General features: G+C 37.3%; 1 protein-coding gene across 2 annotated transcripts; it reads left to right on the top strand.

The window, feature by feature from the left end:
* The first annotated feature begins 3,874 nt into the window (after window positions 1–3,874).
* Window positions 3,875–17,994, top strand: LOC127371845 (calcium/calmodulin-dependent protein kinase type 1D-like). Of its 2 annotated transcripts, XM_051415011.1 has the most exons (14): window positions 3,905–3,959; window positions 4,572–4,705; window positions 5,340–5,451; window positions 8,965–9,090; window positions 9,824–9,898; window positions 10,355–10,493; window positions 11,659–11,782; window positions 12,204–12,279; window positions 12,684–12,796; window positions 14,596–14,674; window positions 14,762–14,849; window positions 15,586–15,926; window positions 16,896–16,992; window positions 17,082–17,994. In XM_051415011.1, exons 3-13 carry the CDS (start codon window positions 5,366–5,368, stop codon window positions 16,957–16,959), a joined length of 1,311 nt encoding a protein of 436 aa, XP_051270971.1. In that variant the 5' UTR covers window positions 3,905–3,959; window positions 4,572–4,705; window positions 5,340–5,365; the 3' UTR covers window positions 16,960–16,992; window positions 17,082–17,994. The 2 variants fall into 2 exon arrangements, with proteins under 2 accessions (XP_051270972.1, XP_051270971.1); XM_051415012.1 differs by lacking the exon at window positions 4,572–4,705 and having other exon boundaries at window positions 3,875–3,959.
* The last annotated feature ends 38 nt before the right edge of the window (window positions 17,995–18,032 follow it).

Genomic DNA, 18,032 nt, shown 5'->3' with positions numbered 1-18,032 from the left:
TTAAATTTAAAGTGTGTTTTAGTTCCATTCATGTTTTGTGATGTTGCTATGTTTAGCTTTAGTATTAAGGAGCAAATATAAGAATTAATTAATATATGTTAGATAAAAAAATAAAAGCAAAATAAAATCTAGTTTTGTTAACTGGTATTTAGGGTAGTTCAAACTATAAAACAAATAAAAGACCCCACTATTTATTGGTGGAGCTATTCAGTGTCAGTTGCTTTATTATGGCAATGATGATTCTCCCTCAGGCTAAGATTCAGGAGGTCTATCCATATCACTGTGTTAGCACTGAGCAATGTCTGCCCTTTTGCACATGCACTACACAAAGGTCAAGTGTGTGGTGGTGGCTGCCTGACGAAAGTGTTGCTTGGGCATGATCACAGTGCTCAGGTTAAAGAAAGAGGAAGCAGGGCTTTCAAGTAATAAGTAAGTATATAGTAGAGAAGCAATACAATAAAAAATACTGATTTTCTTTTATGGCCAAAATTTGTTTGTAGTATTAGTAGTTAAATACACAAAAAATGCCCCAAAACACCACAATGTCTCACCAAAATAAAATGGCTACTTTTAACTCATTGGATACACAAGACTCTCAGTTATCCAGTCAAAGCCAATTAAATTAGTTCCAACACTGTTTATTTATATATATGTATGCAGAAATATTCAAATACACTTGAAAAAAATAAAAATAATAAAAATAACACATTTATACTGCATGCAAAATAACTACATGTTGTTTGTCCAGAACTACATTGGGTTAGCATGAAGTGGGCATGTCTGTAAAGGTGGGACTCACCCATTTTCATTCAGATATCTTGAGTTTAGAGGTCAAAGATTTTTCCATCCAAAAAGTAGCCTTGCTTTGGAAGGTATATGGTAGACAGACCTGAATGGACGCGTTAGGTCAGTGGCTCAGGCCAGACCAGGCTTAATAAATTCTGCTTTTGGTGCCTAAAAGGTTTTGCCCTGCCCTGTTAACACACAACTTTTTTATGATGTACCTCAATATTGGCTATTGACGTTTTCATTCAGAAAATATTTTGTTTATGCCCTGTTCTCACACATTGTCTGTATAAAATAATTAATCTAATTATGACAACTAATGATGCACTTTATATGTCCTACTGGGAATATCCTTCCTTCCTATCCTATCCAGCATTAGCTGCTGATATATATATAATCAGCTTAGCTGTGCTATCAATACCGAACAAGTGAGAGACATGTCCTGTGCTGCCAGCTTTACATATCTTCAAGCTGTACAGCAGGGACCTCAAACTGTTGGCCCAGGGGCCATTTCGCATAAAACAATATTATATAATCTGGCTCACAAGATTATCATTATTTACTTTTTGTTTCTAGTTATTTCATATCAATTTGGCCAGTACAATTTTATCATAAAAAATGTGTTTGCTTTGGTGCAGAATAATGGCAAAGATCAAAAGTTCCTGCAAATGTGTGCAAATGTTTTAGAGCTGTATTTGTTGTTTGGCTGCAAACAACAATGATATATAATGATGATATCAAAATGTATAGAACTGCTGTTTGCAATTTTGTTTTTTGTGTTAGCATTACCAATAGAACTATTTTCTAATTACTGCTTTAGTGCTTGAATGTTGAAGTAGCCAGCCAAATACCAGCAGTGGCCCCAAGCCAATTTGAGTTTGAGACCCATGCTGCACAGACTGCTGAAATGAAGAATGACCTTACTAAGGTTTTAGGACAAAGTACTGAAGCAAAAGTGGAATTGTCTGCACATTATAAACATGTGACTGCGGACATGACAGCACATGTGCAAGGAAGGTAAAGGAGTGCCTGTGAACCAGCTCGTGCAAATGGTTTAACACAACCGCATCATTAGAAAGAGGTTGTACTTGGAGAGCTGATCACCATATGGTCAAGTGATGTAATCATTATGGCAGTTATGCTGAGTGTGATTATTTGTTTGAGATAATCACACACAATATTATCACTGTACGGTTTCAATGGCTGCTGCCGTTCACAGGTATTCCACGTGCAGTGTAAATATATTTTATAATTTAAAATATGCTGACTACACAGAAACAGATGGAAATGAGTTAACAACTGGCCCCAGAAGAGAAGAACCACACAATGCATTTAATCAAGGCTGTACTAAAGTTTGTTGGAAACATCAACATTGACACTTATAAACCCGTGGTTCCCAAAATGGGAGTCGGGACCCCCTACTAGGGGTAGCCTAGAAAACTTTACAAATTAACAAAATTTAGATAGATTCTGGAAATGTTAGTCCACATGAAACAGAAAGCTGAGCGCTGTTTGCTTCCACATATTTATGTGTTTAGGTGTTGTTGTTTTTTGCCGAGTTGACTCCTGGCCCCCTTGGGCTGAGTCAGCTAACGTTAGCTCTGTTCCACACTAACAGCAGTTAACGCAGTTGAGGCAGAGCAGGACAACAGAATGAAAACCAGAAAATATTTTCTCCACAGAGTTTCTCACAAATTATTGAGAAAGTTGTGTTTTTGTGCTGTTATTGGTGAAGCCTGGCCCCCAGAAAACTGTCCGCTTGTAGAGAAAGCCATTGTGACGCTAGCTACCTAATGAAGCTGAGCTCTATGTTGCTAAAAGTTGAAGACTGATTGATTAATTCATAAGTAAATATTATTATTATATATATTATATAAATATTTTTGGTTGAAATTAGATGGTTAATGTTTTTTCAAAAAATATTCAGAGTGAAAAAATCTGTCATACCAGTTCATTAACACAAAGAAGACAAAAACAACCAAGAAACCAGATAGCCTACATCAAAAGGTGAAATAATAAAGATAATAATCATGTATTTCTTATTTGTAACAGATTCAGTATCAGAATCCGAAATACTTTATTGATACCCAGGGAAAAACTGGTTGCATTACAGTTGCCAAGCAAGACATTAAAGTAAATATAAAATATTAAAATATGTGCATAAAATCACAATATATAACAACAATATAGAGAGTGTGTAAAATGTGTACACTATATCACAGTATATAACAATATATAGAAAATAACATTTGAAATATGTACAGTACAGTATATAACAGAAGTTTCACTGATAATGATACACAGACTCAAACTAGCATTCAATTTCAATTATAATGAACCCAAAGGATGGGACTGAGTTTCACTTTTGCGGATATGAAATTTTCAGAATTTAAATTCCTAAAGAAATATTAACAATAGTGCATTAGTTCTCATTACATAAAAAGTAATGTCACTCAGTGACAATCACATGAGTTGTTTTGCATAACATATAATTCTCAGTCTTTCCAGAATAAAATGCAACATGGGCAACAATAGAACAGATCATTTCCTACTTTCTTGTTCAAATGCTTGAGGAGTAATGGATTACGTAATCGGTATACAAAAAAGGTAGCTGTTATCCACTACAGTTACAGAAATGGAGTTTATTTGTAGGGTTACCATTTTAAAATGCATACGCTTTTCTTTAAAAATACACTGAGCAGAGGATTTCTGATGCGTAAAATCTTTCCGTTTCCATTATCTTTTCAGAGGTTTCATTGTTCTGTTGTCTTATAGAATACACTTACATCAGTACTTATTGACATTTATTTTCTGTCGTTATTATTTAAATATTTGGTGTTGAAGTCACAGAAAATAATAATAATAAGTTACAAATTACGGTAATTCAGTGATACTTGGATTAGGTTACTGACTACATTTTTTAACAGGTAAATAGTAACTGTATTTGAGTACATTTTTAAAGTAACCCTCCCAACCCAGTTTATTCCGTCGTGCACAAAGTATCCTAAGAGTCTTTGAATGTAGCACGTTGCCTGACGGCTGACTGGATGAATGCACGAGGCTCCGCCCCCCTGCGCGTGAAGAGCTGCAGCCTCGTGAAGCCAGCAGCCAGGTCGATGAGCCAGGTCCACCCGCGGACACCTCCACTCCACCGCCTCTGCACCGCTCCTCAGGTAAAACCTACCTTTATTACACGGTTACGACTACAGTGTGGTTTCTTGTTGGCATTTTATAGCTGTGTGTATACAATGAAGTTATCTTTGTTCAGGAATATACACAAATTGGTTCAAACTTCCCGCTTTATACTATCGTCCTTACCGTTTAATAATCTATGGAAGTTATACTTTTTAATAGGACAAAACTAATGTTACACTCTTCATAGAAACTACTCACATCAATTTGGCTCTTGATTTTGGCTTGAACAGCCCATTTCAGCCACTGTTAGTTGTATACAATTTACTGTCCACTGTTCACAGTGTGTTTGCTGTTTGCTTGCTGGAAGCACTAAGGGACAAAACATCTAACTTTCTCAAGTACATCTTTGAATCTGTACCCCCTTAAATTCTGGGTTCCCTAAGTTGCTTCATTTTGTGCCTTAGTTTTTCCAGACAGTTTAAAGTCTCCAGCAGCCATTCATCAGAATGTAATCTCAAGTATGTGTCTATGATTGTCTGAGATATTAACTTTAATTAATTTCATCATTTGGCAAATACATTTTAGGATGTTCTAACTACTAATGTTGCAAAGTCCAGCATTATAAAATGACCCAGTTTTTGTCCTGACAGGGAATCAGCCGCTAATCTGTTCCCACAACAGACACAAGGAGGGAGAACAGGAGATGAGGAGGAGGGAAGATTAACTAACCACTGCTATTTACCTCTCTAATCCTCTGCATTTTGGGATCTTGTGTAACTGATAGGTACAAATGGGCTTTGCCCAGGGAGCACTGACCTCAGTCATGGACATGCAACTGTTTATGTAACCAGAACACAAGGGGAAGGTGGGGGGACAACTTAAAGGGTCGTGGAACAGGGAAAGGTTAGGGTCAGTGAAGAAGTCCCCCGCTGACTTTGTGTATCGGGTGTGTTCGACCACTGTGGTCAGGGCTGTGGGCTATCCAGGATTTTTGGAATACTGAGATGCACCATCTCCCAGAAAAATGTGACCAGAAACCATTAATTAAGTCTCAATCTTATTATTTTGTTTTTTAAAAACATTTTATTATTATTAATATAATTATTAAAATGCCAATCAATGTAGAATAAAAAACTCCCTCCAGGTTCCTAAAACACCCAAATTCCCTAATTCAATTCAGTCTGATTTATTTTGATACTTCCAAAAAGTCTTAATACAGTTCATAAAAGTAACTAAACTGATTCAGTTAAAAGTCAAGGTGCTACAGTTTAGAATTTTGTTGAAAAGACACACATATATGTGATACTGATAATTCCAGGTACAACAGTGGTGGCTTTCCAAAGATATGATCAGATCTGAGATTTCTGCGTTTTTGAGCCAGTAAGAAATATAAATAATTGATGTAACCTGTGCTTCAGGAGTCTACGGCAACGTCAGAGCCAAGATGGGGCGGAAGGAGATCATCTGCAGTTGGAAGAAAAGCACCAGTAACATCAAGGATGTGTTTGACTTCAATGGGAAAATGGGATCGTAAGTACTGCTTATGAAAATAAAGACAGACAAGAGAAAGAAATGTACTGTGAAGTACACACACAGTAATCAAGGTTCATTGGCAGTTAGTTGCAGCTTGGTTTTTGTTACAGAAAGGCAATTTAAGAACATTGCAATTTATAAGAAAAAGTGAGGGCTTTTTTTGTTGTTGAGGGCTATCAGTACACCACTAATGGGCGTTCAAGACCAAGTTGATAAAAAGAATGTAATTTGGAGAGGTATAAGTTGATTAATGAGGGAATGTGCAGTGAGTCGGTGACTGTCTCCATTTGCAAGGATGGAGGTAGGGCAGATTTTTTTTGGGACTAAAAAAGCCCAAAAACTCTTCTGTGCTTAAGTGCTTTTTCTGTGTCTGTGATAAGCATGGGTACTCATATTGACTGTCATGTCATGGTGTGGGTAGGATAGTTACCAAGCTGCTGAAAGACAGTCTGTAAACCATACCGATTTCTTTGCCACACTAGTAAGCCATTTAAAGGTCCATAATTGTTGTGTTTCTTTACCTTAGAATGAGCTGTTTTAGCTACAGAGGGACTAGAGTCCACCATGTTTTTACAGTAGCCCAGAACGGACAAACCAAACAGTGGCTCAAGATATTAGCCTTTTTACTCACCCTAATTTCTCTTACAAACACAATAAATCATTTTGCCCAAATTCAGAGGGCAGTTCCTGGATTAAGTGAATGGAAGGGGGGCTGTCTGTCTCCCTGTTACCAGGCTCAGTTTAGCTTACGGGCTGAGGATAATCCTCAACCCTGAGAGCGTGTTTTATCAATGGAGCCTCTTGGGGCGGCTGTTGCTCAGAGGAAGAGCGGGTCGTCCTGTAATCGGAAGGTTGTTGGTCCGATCTCCAACTCCTCCCCCCACTCATCGAAGCATCCTTGAGCTGAACCTGCAATTGCTCCTGATGCTGTGAATGTGTATGAATGTTAGTTTCTGTTCGATGGACTTTGCCATCACTGAGTGAATGTGTGTGAAAGGGTGAATGTGGCACGTAGTGTAAAAGCGCTTTGAGTGGTCGGAAGACTAAAAAGGCGCTATACAAGTACAGGTCCATTTACAATTACACTCTACCTGCTAGTGGAGGACTTTACATTGTTAACCAGTTGGAAGACAATAGGGCCACATAATCAGCATATAATGATTATGATCACAACGTTGCAGTTAAATAAACTTGATCAAGTGTAATTCATATTGACATTTTATGCAGAGTGATTGAGATTGGACGGCAAGTGGGTAGGACTTAATGGCATCAATTGGTAAAGTTGCTGATCGCCACTAACTGAGCAGCCTTCCAAGTGTGCAGGACAAAACTGTGATGGCTGTAAAACATATGAGAAATGTGAAGGGCCCTATCTAGAGCCAGTGTTTGTCAGTTCTTGGCTACTGCAGAAACATGGTCGTTTAACCTGGACTCTGCCATAAGAGACGGACGGCTCATTTTAAAGTCACAAATTCTTATATGCAGGCCTTTTCAGGTTATACACTAATGAAAATATACCTGTGGATATTATTTTCAATTTCTACATATAGATCCTCCTCAGTGTTACTCACTGAACCTTTTAAAATACACTACCTGATTTTGCTAACTCTCCAAACAGATGTTTTGATACCTGCACCCATGTGACATATATATTTTTTTAGTTTGACCTACACTGAATGAAAATCAGGATACCACAGCCTCTTCTGCATCAATTTTCACCATTCTTTTTTGGATCTGTCTGTCTGCAACTTTATGGAAGTGCAATACAAAATCTGCACCTGGATTGCTCCTTCAAAATAGGACAGACTTCACAAATTCATTGATGTTTATGTCTTCATACAAGCAGCTTTTGCATCAACTTTAAATAAAGTAAATTGACAAAATTATAATTGTTTTATATTATTCAAAAAAAAATGTAATTAAAGAATATGAAGAAGCCTGAACAGGAGACCAGGTTGGCCTCACATCACTGCTCAGTACAATGACCTGTAACAAATGGATGCTGAGTTAACTGTAGGTGTTGATTCCTCAGAGCTGTCCTCCACTCTTAAAGCAGCTTAAAGCGCTTAGTGCTCCACTGGCTGTAAATGAGTCAGGTTTCTGTGTGTGTGTGTGTGTGTGTGTGTGTGTGTGTGTGAGTGGTGAGGCTGCTGAACACTGACGTCAGAACAGCAGTGTGAGAACATCCTAGCACCACTTCATTATAGGATTAAGAGTCTGACTGACTATCTTGGTGGAGTGTACTGAATGTATATGAAGGGAGGAGGGATAAACAGGGGCAGGTGTGTGCAAACATGAGATCGACACGTGCCTGAGTCGACACATCTGTTACTCTGCAATTGCTGCATTAGAGATGTCCATTACATTCCTTTGCAAAAGGCCATTCCTTTTTTTATTTAAAGTAGTAATCAAGCCGATTTATTTCTGCCATTTTAATGTCACCATTTTTAATTTTTCAGTTTGCTCTATTTTGAAAAGTGTCCTGAGATAACTTTTGTTATGAATTGCCGCTATACAAATAAAACTTGATTGGATGGAACTGAATTGAACTGGAAAGGCTCTGCTGCACTTAATGGAACAGAACCTTAATTAGTATTATTAGTATTAATAGTAAACTGTAAACATACCTCAGTGCTGCCACACAAATCTAGTTAGCATTTTGTTCCTTGCAGTTATTTCATAGTCATGATAGTTCTAGAGGGAGTTAACTTGTCTCCTTCTCTTTACTGACGAAACATACCTAAGGATCTGCTTATCAGAGGCAAATATTTACTAAACATTCTGGGCGCAAGCAAAAGAGTCCCCCACTCTGAAACAATCAGATTAGAATCAAACCCAGAGTAGTTAGTACTTAGCACCACATATGGAGGCAAAGTAATTAAAGCAAAAACACCACAGCATGAGGCAAAACATAACAAGGGCCTGTCAGAAACATAAGCACTCTTCACAGTTCAGTACAGCTGAAAAATCCAAGAGAGCCACACAAAGAGTTACATTTTCAAGTATTACTGAGCAAATTTAACTTTATCTTTAATGCTGTACACCTATGACTGCACCCCCCTTCATGGAGAAAACTCTGTTGTGAAGTTAACCTACTGCTCAATGTCGGCAAAACCCAGGAGCTGATTGTTGATTTTAGGAGAAAAGAGGCAAAGACACAACCCTGTTTACCTCAGTGGAGCTGAGGTGGAGCATGTGAACAGTTTCAACATCACAGAGAACCTGCCATGGCACATCTCCAACCTGGTTAAGAAAGCACAGAAACGACTGTATTTCTTAAAGAAAGCAACATTCCCATGCCAAGTCCTTGTGGCTGTAAGAGTGCTGAATTCATCCTCTGCACTCCACCATAATACATATTTTTATCATCCATTTCTATCATTTAAAAAGGGACTACATGTTACTGTAGAATGATAAATAAATTAACCTGTTTGTGCATTTCCATAGACTGCTGTCTCTCCATTAACTCCCACCTCCATTTATGTGTCTGTATTTTCTATTTTTGTGCAGGGGGTCTTTTTCAGAGGTCTTTATGGTGAGAGAGAAGTCTACAGGAAAACTGTATGCCCTGAAATGTCTGAAGAAAAAACACCTTGCTCATAGCAACCTGGAAAATGAAATCAATGTGCTGAGAAGGTAAACACACACGCACACACAACAGCCATATATTCAAGCTCAAACATGCAAAAGTGCAGGCTCATTGACAGTCAGCATGATATTGACCAAGGTATTTTACTGTGAACCATGTACATGATTGAATAAATGGTTTCAACTATCTACTCATTTTGCCTTTATTTCAAAATAAAAGTGCACTGTTACTCTAGCTAACAAAATTTAAAAATTTAAACAAATTTAAAATTAACAAATGAATCCCCACACTGTGTTCTAATAACCAAATTAGCTGGATGAGAATTAGTACAGATACAATTATAAATAAATAATTATCAGGGCAGATAAAATATCGTCCGATAATGGGAAATTTACATTTTTATAAATGTTCGGATTAATAACTCTTCTTCTATAAATTATTAGTTTAATATTGATAATAATTTATTTGTAATTCTTATGCGAAACAATTGATAGGCTTTATGTTCTATGAAAGCCTATGTAATGAACATTTGAAGAGTCAGAACTGTTGTTTGTTTTTAAAATGTGAAAACCTGAAATGATCAGTTATCTTATTGATATCAGTCACAAGAAGCAGGTAATTATCGGTTTTGTATTGGCTGAAAAAAATACATATTGTGCACCCCTATGAGTTAGGCCCCGTCTCAAGAACAAGGACCAGCATTACAGTTGTATCACGGTAAACGTAATAATTTCCACTGGAGACAGTGCTGATGCCTCAACCTCTTTCTTATTATTTCAGGATAAAGCACGAGAATGTGGTGGGACTGGAGGATTTCTATGAGAGTCGAACACACTATTACCTGGTCATGCAACTGTAAGTGGACTCATTATTATCATCTCATTTTTCACTAATGATTCAAGATTCAAGATTGAAGAAGTTTATTATCTTCAAATCAATCAATCATCATAGTTACCTGGGTAGAACAAAGTATTGACAGGATAATAAATATTGAGAATATATGAGAAGGTCCTAGCTCTTCATTGAAGTTACATATATGATGTTTATACTGAGCGAAATACTCAAACCCAAAGTTCCATGTTTTTTATGGCTGTACCATTCCATCAAAAATTATTCTAAATGTTCATTTTATAAAGGTCAACCTGACATTTTTGCTATTTGTCAACTGTGATCTCAAAAGAAAGTTCAAAACTGTTTTGATCTACAGAACTATTGGTCCAAATGGCAGGTCAGAGGAGTTGAGGAAAGCAACAAGATCCCCAGAAATATAGAATCACTGATGATTTCCTTTGTACGTTTGTGTGTGTCCAGGGTGTCAGGTGGGGAGCTGTTTGATCGCATTTTAGACAAGGGGGTTTACACCGAGAAGGATGCCAGCACAGTGATCAAACAGGTGCTGCAGGCCGTCAGCTACCTGCACGAAAACAGCATCGTACACAGGGACCTTAAGGTAAGACACACACTCACTCACTCACTCACTCACTCACTCACACTCACTCATAATGGGAATCATTTCACTCAGAAAGAAAATGAAAAGTGAGTTATTAGAATGACCATAAAATATCATATAACATATATCATTTCACTCTTTGCCAAAATAATCCATCATACATTTTAATATTGGCAAACGCCTACTTTAAGCTGGTGGTATCACCCAGGGCCAGTGTTGGGCAAGTTACTGAGAAATAGTTATTAGTTACAGTTACTAGTTACTCAAAAGTAATTGAATGACTTTACCTATTACTACATGTAAAAGTAATTAGTTACAAAGTAAAGTGACTTCTGTGTTTCATTTTAAATGTCTGTGTCAATTCTCTTATAAATACACACAGCAGTACCTAATAGTAATACAGCTGTCAGATATATTATTTTAGTGTTGCTGTGGGACAATACAAATGTATTTAGTCATTACTGCTACTGCTGGGCAGCAACGACTAGCTTTCTTACCTATAAGCCTATTGTCTTGGTACTTACTGTGTTATTGCCCACATGGATGTAAACATTAACTGAGCTTTGCTACAGCAGTTAGTTAATAAATAATTATTTGATGAACAGACTGAACTAACAGGGCACTGTAAGGTTGGTGCATTAGATCATAAACCAGAAAATCAAGAGGTTACTTAAGTTAAGTACTTAAGTCTGCCTTCTTCTGCAGTTGTCCACTATTTTCAGGTAAGACAAAAGTAACGAGTAACAAGCCTATTTTAAATGACTAGTTACTGCCAAACTGTACTGTACTGTGACTGTAGTGGAATTACAATGACAAAATACTTTATAACACATTACTCCCAACACTGCCCAGGCTACATGGTTGTCAACATGATGTAAGACAATTAATTGTTACAAGGATGGATGCTATAAAAAAAAAGAATTATGGATATGTTTACTTATGCCACTTTTGGGGACATTACATAGACTCACATCAACACAAATCAGCGTTTTTCTAATTGGGTCCCCAGTTGGACAAACCATCACCAATTAACTGGTCTTTAGTCTGAAATGTGTCCCCAAAGGTAGTCTAAGTCACATGGACACAGACAACACACACACACACACTTTCTCTTTGCCTATTTCTTATGCTCTCTCCCTGTCTTTCTCTCTCTGTCTCTGAGCAGCCTGAGAACCTGCTTTACTACAGCACAGATGAGAATGCTAAGATCATGGTCAGTGACTTTGGTCTGTCTAAGACGTTGGAACACGGTGTCATGTCCACAGCCTGTGGTACACCAGGATATGTTGGTGAGTTTTTGGGGAGGGCCATACACTGTCCCCTTGTTATCTATACCTGATATAAAATTGTACTTTTAAATAATGAAAAAGGATATCTCTCAATATAATTCAAGAGTAAATGTATATTCCACTGTTATTTGAAAGGTATATCTATGGTGAAAAGTTAAGAGGAATCATTTAAGTTACATTATACAGTGTGATTATACAGATCAAAATATTCAAGACTAATTCATCTAGTAGTTGTAGTATAGTAGTATGCTACTACAATAAATATGTATTAGCAGGTGGCAGTCATAAACAGGTTTATGGAAACATTTTAAATCCCAACAACAATAATATTACAGGACATCTATGGTAAAAGTAATCAGTTTTGAAGTGCTTCTTCTTGTAATGTTACCTGCATAAGCCATTATTGTGTATCATTCTGCAGCCCCTGAGGTTCTGGCCCAGAAACCCTACAACAAAGCAGTGGACTGCTGGTCCATTGGAGTCATCACTTACATCCTGTGAGTTCTGTTCTCTGACAGTAACACATCATTGTATATGACTGTTCATGAATAGTCATTACAGACTAGAACACTGAGAGGATATATTAGTTCTGGAGATATTTTCCCCACTATAAGCTTACATTTGAATGTTTAGGATATATTAGTTCTGGAGATATTTTCCCCACTATAAGCTTACATTTGAATGTTTACTTTCAATTATAACCTAAAGAAACATATCCTGCATACCTGGATCATTTGTGAATACTAGAGACTCTGTGAAACCAGAGTGGACCAGGAACGAAACACTGCACCATAGCACCTACAGTTATCCAAAATGGAACCAAAATGTAGATGTAAAGTAAAGGATTTAAAAACAGTGGATATAAAGGGATCAGCTGAGTGAGGTTGTCTCTGTGTTGCAGGCTCTGCGGCTACCCTCCGTTCTTTGAAGACAACGAGACTCGTCTGTTTTCAAAGATCATGAGAGCTGAGTACTCTTTTCATTCACCCTTCTGGGACGACATCTCTGAGTCAGGTATGGAAACAGCAGGGAACATCTCAGTCTTCATAAAACCCCTGCACTCTCTCTTTTGTACTTCCATTTTTAGACATTGATAATCCAAATGACTGTGTCTAATATCTCAATATATTTCACAAGCTTTGCAATAATGTTAGCTTTGAGTTTTGACTCTGTGTTGTGGTGGTTGTCGTTTGTTTGTAGACATTAGCGGACTCCATTTGTAAGCTAGTGTTAGCTAGTGTTGCACACTGTTGACGCTGTAGGGAAGCAGAGAGAGAAGACACTTGGGAGCGCGCATAAATGTGACATCCTGAAACCCTTATATAGAAATCAGTCCACAGGCTGTTACAGGCAACCGAAAAAGCCAGGGGAGGTCAAATTTAAGTTACATTACAACCCGTTCACAAAATTGGCAGTAAATAGTGATTAATACATAAAAATAGAACATAAAATGAAGACCTGGCTTGAATTGAACAATGTTTGAAAGGGAAGTGTCATGTTAATGTACAGGATAAGGTCAACTTGCATCAGGACCTGCAATATTCTTACAAAGGGACTTACCTTGAAACCTTGAAATGGTTAACTTCAGTGTTAGCTAAGTATGGATCAGGATTTGTTCATATATCCTTAGAGCTTAACCTAATATAGACCAGCATACCTTGTGACAGCATCTGCTGAGGACAGCTATAGTGGTTTGACCTGTTTGGATTAGGTCATGTATGGCCACTCTAGATACCAAATGGACAGGGGCAGTTCTCGCCTGCTTGGGGGATTAAATTATCTTGTATTAAGAGACATGTCAAATACCGAATAATACCAAAAATATTTGTAATTATTTCTGTGAAGGACAGGCGGAATAAAAAAATGAATAAAACCTGAATGGAATTGCAAAAATGGCCAGAAACACTGGGACTGTGCTAAGAACCAGGGACTAGAACACAAATACATTTTTTAAGTAGAAGTAAATTGTGTATCCATGAGGGGTCTGATCTTAATATGATCATCAATCTGAGCATTGTATTGTGACTTTTGTAAGAACTTGAAACGGAAGAAAAAGTATTATTGACTAGAGAAAGTCTTATCATCCACATAATGGTCAAGCCTAAGACACTGTTCAACATTATGCAGTGTCTCATTTATACCGGCTGTTATCCAACACACAAGCATGAGCTTTTCTATAAATGGGCTTCATTCTGCGCAGCACTTTACTTTGCATTTAACGTCATATACAAGTCATAGCTTTGTTTTGTCGGTAGGGGTAAAAGTCTTGCAACTCTACTTTAACATCAGTGACTCAGCCTTTTGACTTGAAAATATTTGATACCTTCCCCCAAGGCCAAAGATTCTAAAGTATGCTATTTCTAATGCGTTACAATTCATTTCCTGAGTGAAATGTTAATGCTATTAATTCCCAGCAAGTCGACACTTAATTCCCCAGGTCCACTTAGTTTGAACCAATCAGACAGAATCCAATCAAGTCCACAAGAACCATGAAGAGCTAACGTTACATTACTGAGCACCAGCTGGAAAAAATTATACCTAAGATAATTTTGATTTGTTCATTCTGTTGTTAAAATGACATTACAATTGGTAAAGAGTGCATTATGACTTGCTTAGGACTTACTTACTTGCATGACATGCAAAACAATGAATTGGTCCCACCTCTGCAATTCATAAATGTATAGATTGATTCCATTTTTATGAAAATTTAAATCACGTAAAAACAGTTGCTTTTTGCATAACATTTGTGTAATGGAAATAAACATAATGTCACTGTCAGTACTGAATTTTTTCTCCCTGCCATATCTTAACAGCCAAAGACTTCATCAGGAATATGATGGAGAAAAACCCCACAAAACGCTTCCTTACAGAACAGGCACTCAGACACCCCTGGTTAGTCCTTTCTCTTTCACACACACATGCACAAACACAATGCTTTTTTGTTTTCCAGATGAATTAATGTCTTTGACTTGTTTGCAGGATTGCTGGAAACACAGCTAAAGGCCTCGACATTTATCAGTCAGTCAGTGAACAGATGGAGAGAAACTTTGCCAAATCCAAATGGAAGGTAAGTGACACTGTTGGCTCATGGACTACTTCATATTGCAACTGCGTTTGTTCTATTAGTTATAGGCAGCCAAAATACTGTAAGCAAACTGTAGCAATCAACAAATACAAACAAGAACAGTGTATGTAGCAATATTTTAGCAAAATATGGATATTAGGAACACACTGACCATGTGAACCGTGGATTATACTGCAGTCCAGTTGTTTTTTACAGCTTGTCACCATCCATTCCGCATTGTAACCGTTATAAATTCAGACTGATTACATGAGGGAAAAAACTGTAGTTTTTTTTAGTGAAGCAAGGAAGGTGCGATCTAGAACTACACTAGATGCCACTAATTCTACATACTGGACCTTTAGATAGGATTTTTAGTCTTAAAAATGGATTGGAATAATGAAGTTACTTGTATAATTACAAAGTCTGTCTTTTAAATGGGAAAACATTTTATTGATAATGCTGTAACAACTACAAAATTAAACTGACATGGAACCAATACACATTTTCCTTCATATACTTTAAATTTAAATTTTTTCCAGTCTGGCCAATAAGTCTTAAATTGCATTCATAATGGTTTTTAAAAGGCCTTAAAACCTCAAAAACTTGTTGAAACCAGCAGAAACCCTGTATTAACCTGAGCATCACATAGACTGTATCCTTAGTAATTCAAGACACGTGTCATGTTATACATAGACAGCACCAGCATAACTTTGTTTCTTTTTATGTGCATTTCCAACAGCAAGCCTTCAACGCAGCCACAGTAATCCACCACATGAAGAAACTGCAGTTGTCCCAGAGGGAGCCCACCCCCTCTCCCCTTTCTATGCCCCATATTTTAGTAAATTCCTCCTCCCAGAATGACCTGGAGACCCTGGAACCCAGCCACGATAAGGCTAATGTCCTCGACCCAAACGGGAATCACATCCATGCTGCCAGTCATCTTTCCTGCAGTAATAAAGGTGTTTTTCCACCAATGAGAGCCAGTCACAGTGAGCCTGGCAATGCCCTCGCCGTCAATGAGACAGGAGAAGTCAATAACTTCCATTCAGAGATCGATGCTCCTTTCAGGCCATCCAAGAGGTAAGAGCTGCTACCCAGTCATTAAAATCTAAAAAGAGATTTCCTTGCTATTTCAACAATAAAGTTCAATCAATGGCAGAAATGTTGTCCTGAGTAAGTAAAAAAATCTAATTGGATTTTTGTGAAACTTAATTTGAAGCCATTCTACCTATTCTCCCAGATCATTGTTTACTTTAAAAATAATTATGCCATGTTTGTAAATTAAAAAGAGCTGTGGTTCAAGAAAGGAGCCTTGAGGTACCCCACAAGTGATTATACGGTAGAGGTATGCTTTTTAACAGTGACATATAGTCTATGTTATGAATAATCAACAAATTTACAAATATTTGCGAACATCACCTTTTGGTGGTAATTCATCAAGCAAGTGGTGAAAGCATTTTTAGAAATAGTCCAAGAATATTTTGTTCATTTAGAGCTTTGGATAATATATCTCCAGTATGCTTTATAACATTATCATAGAAGTTGAATCAACTGTATTGACAAACAATATTGTTCAAATGCTTTATAAGTCTATTTAAGTTTTGAGGTTTGGTGAAGCTAGTTGTTTTTTGGGGCATTTTCTGGGTGAATATATTGATAAAGGAATAATACTTTCCAAGGATGGAAACAGCATAGAGCAAGAAATAAAGTTGAAAAGTAAAAGTATTGAAAAAGCTGTTTATAACTTATTAAAGCTGCAGTAGGTCATTTTATAAAAAATATTTTCTTCAGGTTCCTCTGGCCCCTCCTAATCCTAATCCCTCCTAGTGCTCCTAATGGCATTTGCAAGAATCAACTGGGCCTGAACGAAAACAACCAATCAGAGACAAGAAAGATAGTTGATCGTTGAGTCTCATTCCCAGGTCGTCAAATACAGACGCTTTGGGACACCGTGATCAACAATCAACTATCTTGTATTATTTCTGATCCTTCTCTCAGTCTTTATGACGGTGTTATTAAAATGAATCCTGGTTGTGTGATGTGTTGCAGTATGGATGCTGTGGCTCAGAGGAAGGAGCAGCCACTTCAGTCCGGTGTGTGTTCTGTCATGTGAATGGCTGGCTAACCCAAGATAAATATCATGCAGGTAAAGAGTCTCTCTCTGGAATTTAGATTTCGGCTTTACAATAACTGATTCAAACTGATAACTCGTTTTCAAAACTCTCATTTTTTCAGTTGATGGCACTCAGTGGCATCCATCTTGGTATGAAGGCACTGATACGTCTACTGCTCAGCTTTTTCATGCCTGGTGTGGTTCTCTGCTGCGGAAAACGCGTTCCATCGACAGTCATACAGTGACTACACTGTGAAAGAAACTAGTAAACATGGAATGACTGTCTATATGCAGCGAACGCCACATTAAACAGACAGAAACAGGAATTCCTAATTTAGAATTCATACAAAACTCTGTAACGTTGATGACATGCATTTCCTCAAAACTATTATTATCTATTGTATATTACTGTCAGAATGTTATTAAATATCATCAATTGAAAATGTATTTATTTTGAATAGTTTAGCTGACACTTGCAATGTGAAAGCTGAGTTTTTTTAGACTGAACTGGCTGTACTTGGCTTATACGTTTTTATAAAACTGAGCTATTTCAGGCTCTGATACTTCAGGGTCAAGTCATTTGTTTGCTCTGCATATCAAGATACTTGATTTACATTAACAGTTGGTCACTTGAAAAATCCGGGAATTTACCTGTGTTTGTGTTTGTTTGGACAGTTTTCAACCTTGCAGGCAGATTTTTGGACATTATTATATATTTATATTTATGATGGATTGCATTGAGGGATTATAAATCTGACTTCCACCTCACACAAGGGTGATGGAGAAAATTGTATTTATGAGATTAAACTTTATGCTGAGGTGGAGTCATGGTCACACGGGAGCCCAGTGTTTGCTGTGTTTTCTTTGACATGTACATAAGCTGCTCTCTTGTTAAACAACTGAACTCATTAAGTGCCACAAGCTGATATAAAGATGCTGTCAACACTACTGATGTCATTTCTGAATTCACAAATGTAGTGACAAAAATGTTTTTTCTTTTTGTATCATTTTCTCAATAAATATGTAGTAACTAGACTTTCTGCTTCTTCTTGTGTTGAATGAACAGCTGCTGA

The sequence above is a fragment of the Dicentrarchus labrax genome, unplaced genomic scaffold (genome assembly GCF_905237075.1).
Source record: "Dicentrarchus labrax unplaced genomic scaffold, dlabrax2021, whole genome shotgun sequence".
Lineage (NCBI taxonomy): Eukaryota > Metazoa > Chordata > Actinopteri > Moronidae > Dicentrarchus > Dicentrarchus labrax.
The sequence above is the reverse complement of the archived record's forward strand: the minus strand, read 5'-3'. Positions and strand labels throughout refer to the sequence as shown.

Bases quoted from the DNA above. Each gene is read 5' to 3' on its own strand.
- LOC127371845 (XM_051415012.1), top strand. From the start codon at position 5,366: ATGGGGCGGAAGGAGATCATCTGCAGTTGGAAGAAAAGCACCAGTAAC. The intron at 9,899-10,354 runs GTAAGTGGACTC...GTGTGTGTCCAG, and splicing joins TATTACCTGGTCATGCAACT to GGTGTCAGGTGGGGAGCTGT. The intron at 10,494-11,658 runs GTAAGACACACA...GTCTCTGAGCAG, and splicing joins TCGTACACAGGGACCTTAAG to CCTGAGAACCTGCTTTACTA.